This window comes from Polyodon spathula, chromosome 3, assembly GCF_017654505.1.
Source record: "Polyodon spathula isolate WHYD16114869_AA chromosome 3, ASM1765450v1, whole genome shotgun sequence".
NCBI lineage: Eukaryota > Metazoa > Chordata > Actinopteri > Acipenseriformes > Polyodontidae > Polyodon > Polyodon spathula.
In genome coordinates, this window is record NC_054536.1 from 90,701,038 (window position 1) to 90,711,938 (window position 10,901).

Consider the following 10,901-nt stretch of genomic DNA (forward strand, 5'->3'; position numbering starts at 1 on the left):
TGTGTGTGTGTGTGTGTGTGTGTGTGTGTGTGTGTGTGTGTGTGTGTGTTTGTGTGTGTGTGTGTGTGTGTGTGTGTGTGTGTGTGTGTGTGTGTCTGTGTGTGTGTGTGTGTGTGTGTATAATCTGGAACATATTTTTCAGAAAAGTAAAAGCGTAAACCTTTTAATGTTAAACCAGTTTCAATTCATTGAATGTTTCTCTATTAAAATTCTCATGGAAATCTGTATTTAATTTTGTTTGTATGCTTGTTTGACTAAAGGTAAGCTAATAGTTTGTTTCGGTTTTGACAAATATATTTTTGTTCTATATAATAATTCCAGCGTTTACATACCGTTTAAAAATCGAAATATAGAAAATGGAAAAAGACATTTGGAAAATATTTTATCACCCAACAGCAGCTATAAGCTATTCTTAAACGTGTACTGTATGCTGTCCAAATAATCTCTACGATTTTAGTTTTCATTTTAAAATGCATGTCAATAACTTTATCATTGTTAAAAATTTATACGTACAGTTATTGACGTTTTAATTATCAGGTAACGTACGATTTTAATGGTCACGATCAATATATATATTATATATAATATATATATAATATATATATATATATATATATATATAGATAGATAGATAGATAGATAGATAGATAGATAGATAGATAGATAGATAGATAGATAGATAGATAGAAGAAATTAGTATGCATAACTAATAATATAAATGATATGTAGGCCTTACTTTTAGAAAGCGAGATCGGCAAGGTGACGCATACATTAGCATATTATTTTGAGAATTCCGTAAATAAGTCTAGGGCCAACACTTACCAATAAACATAAACAAACCAACAAAAAACAAACTAACATAAAGAAATACACACGAGAGGGTCTTAGCAGCGACAGCACAATGAACCCTTAATAAAATATGAAACAAAAGCTCTATAATCCGCATTTAAATTCTATTTAGATCTGATCTGTTATACGCTCCAAGTTGCCTAACAGTAATAATACATACAAATGTGTAAACAGAAACAAAAGTCCCGCTGATTTCTCTGTGCTCTTCAAAATCTTTAATGTCGTTGCAGACCAAAGAGACAAGCCGACACCGGTTCTATTTTTATTTAAAAGTGCAAGCGCTCGGTGATGTTTCATGGCTGGGCAACGGCCCTGTACATACATGCTATTATAATATTATAATTTTCTGTTCGTCTTAAGTGTTTTGTGTTAGACATGCTGTGTTTTCGTAATACATATATGTTAGTTCCTCGAGTTGAGTTCCATTAATACAACATTTCATTGTTGTCGTTTTGGTCCTGCTTCAAATGCTTTGATTACAAGATGAAGGTAATAAAATACATATGTTTCTTATTTTGAGAAGCCACTGCCAACAGGCTTACGTGTTACTTAACAAACACAAAGGCCCCTTGAAGTAAAACAAACAAACAAACAAACAAACAAACAAACAAATAAATAAATAAATAAAACACTAATAATTATGTAACGGGGTTGCACGTTTGATTAATTATTAAGAACATAAGAACATAAGAAAGTTTACAAACGAGAGGAGGCCATTCGGCCCATCTTGCTCGTTTGGTTGTTAGTAGCTTATTGATCCCAAAATCTCATCAAGCAGCTTCTTGAAGGATCCCAGGGTGTCAGCTTCAACAACATTAAAGGGGAGATACTATTATAGTATATTCACTTTTTATTCAATGTTTTCTTTTTTATTTTTATCACCTTGTTTAAAGCATGTTTATTTTGGCGCATTACTTGCTGTAGATTTGCATTAATTACCCTAACACATTGATGCTCCCCTGTTGGCAGCTCCCATCAGTGTAAATAGATTGATTTGGAGAAGATGTGCACCTAGTATAAATGTTCCGGATTTGATCCATTCCACGGATTGATTTGTCCAGTGTGAAGTGAACCCAGTTTTGTTTGGAGAGGAGGATGAACGCGCAGCCAGCAGGAATGAAGGAAGCGGCGTTTGATTCGGCGGGTGGCAAAGAATTTAAGGGCGTATCTCCCTGTCTGCTTTTTGTTCTCCATTCTATCTATCCTGTAGGTGTTTTTAAACTAGTAAAAGGCATTGGGGTTTTAGAGGAGTGCCGGAGACGGGCTATATCGGTTTTTTTGCTGTTGTATTTTTTTGATTTTTGTCTTTTTTTGTGAGCCCCGTCTCTGTGCCGGTATTGAGCCGTGCCCTTAAGTTTTAGATTGTAATTCTATGTTTAGGTTTTATTTTAATTAACGGGCCAATGCAAACCGCTTGCAGTGACTATGTATTCTAGATCTGCCCTGCTTGTTAAATATAGTTTACCACCTGCATTTTAATAAAACGATATTCATTGCCCGACATAGTAGCGTGGTCTAGTTTATTTTCCTTCTGGTATTCTGCCTGGCTGATCCCACCCCGATCAGAAAGAACTAGTGCCCCTCTCCGGTGCTAATCTTACACTTTTTAAGATAGTCACAATATTTTGGTGGACTAATGCTGCCATCTACCGTTCTTATGAGGTAATAGCAAGATAAAACAACTGCCCAAACCGGCGTTGCCTTTACAGCCTCAGTAAAGTGCATGGTCTCCAAAACATGTAACATTTGTATTTAAACAGAACTATTTGCACATATGAAAACATCTGTGTGAAAAACGCTCAGGGCGAAACGGATAACCTTTTCAGTGGCTTTTGGTGCAATTACAATAAAGACAGAGGATATCTCTTGGGCCCAGATGGAAAGCGGCCAATAAAGAAAGGTATTTCCGCCGGCCTTTGTCTAAACGCGCAGAATACAACAAATGGATGGTCTGTTCTGGAAACAACCTAGCTGTAGCTGGATAGTTGTAAACTAATTAAAAGTCGATTTCCAGACAGTATTCCAGACCCTTCGTTTTATTGCACAAGTCTGCACAAGCCTTTGAAGTTTCTTCTATCTGCAACATAGGCCGCGTCACAACCATACGGCCAGTTTCAGCCCGAATGAAATTGCATTAAATAATGCTTTAAATTCTTTTAAATTACTCTTAACTTAAATCTGAAATTGGACGTCATTTCAATCCATTTACACGCACCGCTGGCGTATTTTTACTCAAGGTCTTTCCACCCTGAAGCATTTTGCACCCTATAAACGGTTACAGCGGCAATTTTATTGAATTGCTGTGTAGGGCTCGCAAAACCCTCTGCCAAGACTCACAGCTATCTGCTAAGGCTTGCCTGTACTGCTTACAAGAGAGAACAACTTTTAACGGTCTGCGCTGTCTATTACCGACTTAAATCTTTACAATTCCAGAACACTTTTTCTTTCTTCCCAAATCTGAATGCCGCAGTCAAAGTTGTTATAGGTAAGATTGTAAAAGCCTTTCTTTGTTTTTTGTGTTTGTTTATTTGTTTAATCTTGACAATTTAACTATTAGTAGCATTTTAAACCCACATTATTATTATTATTATTATTATTATTATTATTATTATTATTATTATTATTATTATTATTATTATTATTATTATTAGGAGGAGGAGGAGGAGGAGGAGGATTTGTTTATTTTATGTTTTGACCCTTTTTATGTCATATAATGTAATTTCAAGAAATAATCATGCATTTAGAAGCGGCCGGGGAACATCGCAACATCATTGTGTTTAAAGTGATTTATAACACTCAATACATTAATATCCATGGACATGTTGAGAAGACACACCCTTTTATTAAAATACAAACGGAACTACATTGGAAAACATAAACGTTTGGTCAACAGGCCACTAGGTAATCTTTCCAAAATCTATTCAGTGTTTTCTTACAAAAGAAATGCCCTAGTTTGAAAAGTGGTTTCATGTACACACACACGTCAAAGCATGTCGCCTTGCTCAATACCGTCACGATTAAAACATTATATCTATGTAAGCCTTTAAACTATTTTATACTTTTTGTTCACATAAAGAAGGTAGTTCTATTAAATTACGTATAGGTAGTCAAAAGCATCTAACATTTGTCCCGTGTTACATAAATAATATATTTGTATATAAAGTCTTTGTTCCATTTTATCCTTTGTAAGAGACTTCATATCGAGTTATTCATGCACCCCATATATTTGTTAACACCTCTCATTACTTGCAATACGTTTACTAGTTTTAGTTATAATACCCTCATTCTTATTTACAATAGTATAGTTTCAGCGGCCCTTTCCTCATTTCCAACCTGAGTTAAATCGAGATCTAGTTTTCACAATCACAACTGGCTCAACACCAGAACACAAATTCCACTCACACAAACATAGCTACCACAGTAAGACAACAATTCAAGCATGGAATACAATTCACTACAGTGCACATATCGAACTGAACAGCCCATTACCAAGGTGTGCAGTAAAAGGTAGTTTTCATGTTAACAATATTTAACTTGTAAAACGACTAAACCACCAAACCTTTATACAAACGCCTTGTGAATTCCATTTGCTTTATGAAAGCGAGTAACGTATTATTTTAATATCTGCAAATAAGGAAAGTGGTGCTGAAGTCATGGCATGATAGACTGCACTTGTTCAACGAGGCCTGCATGGTTCGCATGCATAACAACTCGACTATTATCACTCGTCCTTCGGCCGATCTTTATTGATTTTCTTCATCTTCATCCTCCTGTTTTGAAACCAGATCTTAACTTGTCTTTCGGTAAGACTTAGCTGTCTTGCCACTTGGTATCTGCGGTCTCTGGTGAGATACATGTTAAACAGAAACTCCTTTTCCAACTCTAGGGTCTGGTGTTTAGTGTACGGGCAGCGCTTTTTTCTTGTCGAGCTTGCATGGAGCCAGTTGGCAGCAGGATTATCTGAAAAAAGGTTCAAAATTATAAAACAAGAGTTTATATAAGCATTGGCTGCATATTTACATGATTCATTTCACAGAACAATAATCATTAACCATTGCACAGGGCAATATATAATATTTCAGACGACATTATAATCCCAGTGGTTATTTAATATTATTTTTTAAAAATAGATAAATAAACAAACACATACATACAATAAATATACTAACACGGTCATGGCTAAAGTTATGAAATACCTTTTCGATATGTTCTAATTATAAAGGTAGAGTTGCACAAAATAAAAGCTGGTGCACCATTATAGTACATCAGACACCTTTCCAGTGTTTGTGTTTCTGCATGCCATCCCAGCGTTTGAATCTTGCTTGCATCTTTATTTATTTTATTTTTGTATTCATTTATCAGATTTTATTTTACTTTTTGCATTTACAAATGTACTTAAAGGAAGATTTCATTGACACAATTTAACACCGCTTGTATTTATTTGTGTGTTTACTTTTGCATGTATTTATTTATGCATTTATGTATGTATTTCTTTATTTTAGCACAGTCTATTCAGAAGATATTTAATATCGATTTGCAGAAAGAACGCTCAACAAGATAGACTTACTTGGATCTATTTTTGTTTTCTCTTCAACGTCTGGAAACGTAATTTCAATGGAATGTTTTTCCTGCTCTCCTGAAGAAGACACACCAGGATATTCAGACAAAAACAAAGTGTGTTTGTCAGACGTGGTGCAGTCGCCTCTCCTGCTCAGCGGCTCGGGTTTAATGTCGTAGTGCCTGTTTGGTGTTAATCCGGGGAAAGGCAAGGCTCCGGGCATGGGCTCCAGTAACCAAGAACGCATATACCTTCCATCGGTTTCTCCAGCCGGACCCTGGTGATGCGCGTAAGGTTGATACACCGCGGAAACATTGCTGGGTGCTTGAGTGTGAACGGGGCTCCAGGTTGTGGTGAATACAGAGGGTTTGGGCTGAAAACTACATGGTGTCGGTTCAGTGTGCTCAACCAAAGCTGCCTGCCCTGCTTGTTGAACCACTGGAGCAAAGGGATATCTGGGCTGTAAGAGATCCTCGCCCTCGTGGATTATTAAAGAGTCCACATAATAATTGGCAAGAGTCCCAGCAGCTGACATTGTAAAAACACACAGAGCGCGCTATCCTCAGTAAATAAGAAACTGTAGATTTCAAGTAGCAACTTGGCCTCACAAAGAACTACAGTCAGCTAATAAGTTGAACGTTGCCTGTCATTCTATTGGGTATGATCCCTCACGTGATCCCACCAGCAGAACAATAAAGTATAAATCAGTCCGCATTTAAAGGGTCAGTGTGTTTTCCAGTCGTAATATTTTATAACAAAGCCATATCATTTTATGCAATGGGATATGATTACTTGATATGTACAGTGAAGTTTATAATAATCACGACCAGAAGAGATTAAATCTCAAATGTTTAGAGGAACTTCTAGGCACTATTTTATGCCGTCATTAATCAATCCATCAGAGGCTTTTTTAAATGAATAACTTAAAACTGAAGCAATAAAACGCAGATTATTTATTGAATATGGACAGTGTATAAACGTCTACTCGTTTGTGTTTTTTTTTTTTTTTTTTTTTTTAATTATTATTATTATTAGTAGTCGTAGTCGTAGTCGTAGTAGTAGAGGTAGTAGTAGAAGCATATACCTAACTGTTTTGACGCCTTTTTTGTGTCATTAAATATATTTCCAATAAACGACTGTTTCCTTTATTTTATTTTATTTATTTTTTTGTTTTGTTTTGTTCAGGTTCAGTTAAACTTTACAGCTGTCCTGATGTTCAATTATTTTATGAAATTGTTTAATAAGGACGTTGGAACTGCATTCAGTTTTACTGAGAGACTGAAAACAATTGGTGTTGAGGTGCGAGTTTTAATATAGTATAGAGCTTGACAAGGACGCGGAATTCGTTTCACATTTCCAAAACGAATAGACCTTGGATACACTTGTTCTTAAACATATTTCACGGCAGCAGGCTGGCTACTATTTAGATGTTGCAACTCTGCTGATATATACACGAGCAAACACATGTAACTTATGTTATTTCACAAATGAAATCTACAATTTAAACTATACAGACACACAGGATTTAACATGACATTCACAAATACATTACCCTGCATTAAAGGCATATCAACAGGCACGATTTAGTTGCAATGTTTTAACTCACGATTTCAATTTGATATTCATTGTTTTTATCTTCCTAATACTTTTCCTGTTACAATTTCATCTTATCTATGGAATATATAAACAAACCGCCAACGCATAGGACCCGCTCTTTATTGAGAATTGTATTGTGTTTATATATATATATATATATGTGTGTGTGTGTGTGTGTGTGTGTGTGTGTGTGTGTGTGTGTGTGTGTGTGTGTGTGTGTGTGTGTGTGTGTGTGTGTGTGTGTGCGCGTGTGTGTGTAGGGGGGGGGGAATATAGTGGCAAAATATCAACGCTCACTTTAAATGAAAACTATGTGGGTGCGTTCTGATAAATTAATTATTTATTTAGTCAACATTCTAGCCTTTAGTCTAATTCTAGACAACTTGCCACATATTCTGTTTATACTATTATATGCTGCTTTGAATTTAGAAATTGTATAAATGTATTTGTATTTTCTTTTTTGTTGTTTCTTTTGTCTATTTGCTAAATTACCTCGGCTGGACAAAGAAGAGAGAGGAGGGTTACATGGGACAAAATCACTGTGATTCGACCTAGTATATCAAGTGCACTGTTTAATCCCAATATATTATTATTATTATTATTATTATTATTATTATTATTATTATTATTATTATTATTATTATTATTATTATTAGTAGTAGTAGTAGTAGTAGTAGTAGTAGTAGTACAATGGAGACTAAAAATTTTTAAATCACAAGTCCAACAGGTACACACACACACACACACACACACACACACACACACACACACACACACACACACACACGTACACGTACACGCATGCAGTGCTGTCGGCCTTTAACCATATAAAGACAGCCAAGAATTGGTATATTTCTGAAATGTCGTCTCTGTTCTTGCTACGTTTGTTTTCTTTTCGTACTGCGGTGTTTAATAAGTTTGCCAAACCTGTGCATTGGTGCCATTGTTTAGTAATCGTAATTTCTATAGTTTTGGTAACCCTACGAGAAAACAAATACAGTAACGTGGTATGTATATTATTGTATTATAATACATGCTTCACAGGTCTTTTAAAGAAAACAAATTGACTGTTACAATAATAAATACAAACAAGTATTTGAATGCGTCGTTCATAATAGGGTTAATTTACAGATACTTTAACTATTAAATAGAAAGAAAAACGTGCAACTTGAACACATCAAATTTTATTCCGAAGATTCTTTGAAAAGATGAAAGGGTTTCTCTCGGCTCATATTGTGGATTAAATTACATTGTTTATTGCTATGTAATAAAGCTAAGTGTAAAAAAAAATGCATATAAATACAGATATATAAATGCGTAAAATTACGGTTAAAAAAATGTATCACAAATATTTTACGCACGAACACCACACAGTTGATAATAATACATAACCTTGCAAAATATAAACTATTGGGAAATCACACCTACCGTTCAATTTTCTCAATGCAAATTTAAAAGATTTTTTACAACTGTGCTTTTTCTACCCAATTCCATAATTGGGTTTATTGAATGTCATTGCCTGTACACCTTCAATATGCCTCAACACTATACTTTATTTTGATTCATACAATGAATTTATCATTCTCCAAATCCATAAATACAGACACAAGATTTCCAGTGGGTTTTGTGGCGACACCCCCAGGTACTTTTGTACTCTGGGCAATAAAGCTAATTGTGATTTCAATGAAAGAGGAAACTGCCTGGTATTGTAGACTGAACGGAGATTGCGTGCAGTTAACTCAGCTGAATAGCTATTTACCTGTTTTGTATGAGATAACGACCCTGTTTGTCTCTTCCAAACATCTGCAATAAAGACCCTGGGGCTTATTTCTATATGCACTTACGACAGCATTTTTGAACCATCAGAAAAATATTTAAGGCGTAAACATAAATATTTACAACAACAGATCTGTTCAGGGCAGAAAAAAATAAATAAATGTGTTTCTGCTCGTTTCTATACAGGCATACGCTGTCTTATCGTGTTCTTACGACGTCGGGAACAGAATATACGACACGCGTAGCTTTTCTAGATAACATTGCACATACGATTCGATCGTATTACCTGGTGTATAAATACGATGGATGGATCACAGTCATTTCTGTGCTGAATTCTGAGAAACATGGCCGACCCGTGCTGTGCGTTTAAGACATAGACAGAGGCAATTGCAGCGACAGAGAATCGGCTCAACGAAATCTCAATAGAAGATGTGTGCGCACCATCTTTGAAATGCTTTCTGCTCAGGAAATTGTTAAATTTAAAAAAACACCACATCCTTTTTCCTTTCGGTCTCTTCCATTTAAGCTGCTTCTGCTGTGTTGTTTTCTTATGTTGTTTTTTGGGCACTTGTCATTATTGTTTTTCCTATCCGCTTTTCCTCCAAACACAACTTTTGTCCTACAACGTTTCTTTATATATAGGCTCATTATATGTTGGTGCTTTTTTGTTTGTTTGTTTTTTTGTCTCTCACCTATTGTGACAGATTTACTAATTATTTATACAGTCACGCATAGGGCAGAAATTGGGTGTTAGGTCGTTGAAAACAGTAGTTGCCTTCTGTTACATGAATAATGATAACGCAAATGTGATTTCCTAACCAATCAAAATACATGTTCCCCCTGTGCTGCGTGATTCATGTAGTTTCAGATAGTACGGTATTGCTAGTCGACCTGTCGTATTGAAACACCGACCAGAAAGGTAGTCGAGTCGAATATAGAAACAAGTAATAACTGGTCGAGTTTGAAGGTGATAACTGGTAAGACCTATAGTGTTTGAATGTACGATGACGCAATATAGAAACGAGCCACTGTCTGCTACTGAGTTTAGTTTAAAACACAGCATACCCGGCGACGCTTTCCTGACAGTCCAGCGAGGGCGCTGTTGTACATTTGGTTCCTCAGGCAACTTGAAGCCAAGCTCAGTGCAATGATCATAACCGAGGCCTTCTGTAAGGATTAGCGTCTGTTTAAAACAAATGGCCTATTGACTTTCAAGTCTTTTTTTCTGAAAAGGCATATGTTATATCAGACAACAAACCTGAAACTTCTATTTAACGACTCGTACCGGTCGAGTCTGTTGATGTGCAGTGTGTTTGTTTGTTTTCGTTGTTGTTTTTTAATACTATATTCTTAAACAACATATTAAACTTTATACATTGTGATTTATAAAAAAAAGCAAACAATTATAATATTAATATTACTGACGCTAATAATACGTGTTAAAATAAAGGTATTTGCATGCAGCGTTTAATTAAGCATGACCTTGATCGTAACCAGCGAAAAACAAAACAAATCACTACTTCGAATTGAAGTGATACAGACACTGAAACAGCAACAGAAACTACTATATTTCCACATGTTGCTAACAGGGTAAATTAAATGAACAACATGAGCAAGAAAAGCAGGTTTGTTTGCAGTTACAATAGTATGCAAACTGATGTGTTTAACTGGAGCAATTGAAACAGTTCCGTGTTGTAGGGAAAGAAAATCGAGCCCCAACAACATGAGACTACCTAAATCACTCAGCAGTCCTTCAAAGCATTTATTTTGCTTCGACAATAAGAACACATATGAAATGAAAGAGAACAACAAAGTTAATTTGACAAACCCGAATATGCAACTCTTTGACAAATTATCGCTAAATAATTTTCACTTAGGCTGGGACCAAATCTAAACTTGTCAACCCGCTAATCGCACTTAACAAAAACTATATTTAACAGCGTTTTCTTTTTTCTGAGTAGAAGAAATAAGATGCTTACAAAAAAATAACATTATTAAATACAATTTTGTTAAGTGCGATTTGCGGTTTGTCAAACTTGTAATTTGGTCCCAGCCTTAATTTCAGAAATCTGATTAAACATATGTTATGCTGTTTTTGTCCTAACCAGATTGTGATATTATT

The 10,901-nt window shown here is 35.4% G+C and overlaps 1 protein-coding gene across 1 annotated transcript; it reads right to left on the reverse strand.

Moving 5' to 3' along the window:
- Nucleotides 1-3,508: 3,508 nt before the first annotated feature.
- LOC121313633 (homeobox protein Hox-A9-like) lies at nucleotides 3,509-6,368 on the reverse strand. The gene is made up of 2 exons (XM_041246364.1): nucleotides 5,417-6,368; nucleotides 3,509-4,809 (listed from the first exon to the last, which is right to left on the reverse strand). Exons 1-2 carry the CDS (start codon nucleotides 5,940-5,942, stop codon nucleotides 4,571-4,573), a joined length of 765 nt encoding a protein of 254 aa, XP_041102298.1. The 5' UTR covers nucleotides 5,943-6,368; the 3' UTR covers nucleotides 3,509-4,570.
- Between the last annotated feature and the right edge of the window lie 4,533 nt (nucleotides 6,369-10,901).